At 62.2% G+C, this 241-nt stretch overlaps 1 protein-coding gene across 1 annotated transcript in view; it reads left to right on the plus strand.

Annotated features, from left to right (window-relative positions):
• The window catches only part of BAX (BCL2-associated X protein), a gene marked incomplete at both ends in the record, with an annotated part of 611 nt that extends 378 nt beyond the window's left edge, over positions 1-233 (plus strand). The window contains one exon of the mRNA XM_010295351.1: positions 144-233. Coding sequence (XP_010293653.1) covers positions 144-233 — 90 coding nt within the window. The remainder of the gene's footprint in view (positions 1-143) is intronic.
• Positions 234-241: the final 8 nt, after the last annotated feature.

Here is a 241-nt window from a genome sequence, read left to right on the forward strand (position 1 = left end):
TGCCCCTCTGTAGCCCTTGTTCTGCTTCGTACCACTGTGTTTTCTGCCACGGGGAGGGGAACCAGCTGTCTGGTTCTGCCTGAGGGGCGTGGGGGACCCTGACATGTGGCTGATACCCCCTCCTTTCACCCCTGCCTTCCCAGGAAGGGCTCCTCTCCCACTTCGGCACCCCGACCTGGCAGACCATCACCATCTTCGCAGCTGGCGTCCTCACGGCCTCGCTCACCATCTGGAAGATGTC

Source organism: Phaethon lepturus, unplaced genomic scaffold (genome assembly GCF_000687285.1).
Source record: "Phaethon lepturus isolate BGI_N335 unplaced genomic scaffold, ASM68728v1 scaffold28309, whole genome shotgun sequence".
In the NCBI taxonomy this organism is placed as follows: Eukaryota; Metazoa; Chordata; class Aves; order Phaethontiformes; family Phaethontidae; genus Phaethon; species Phaethon lepturus.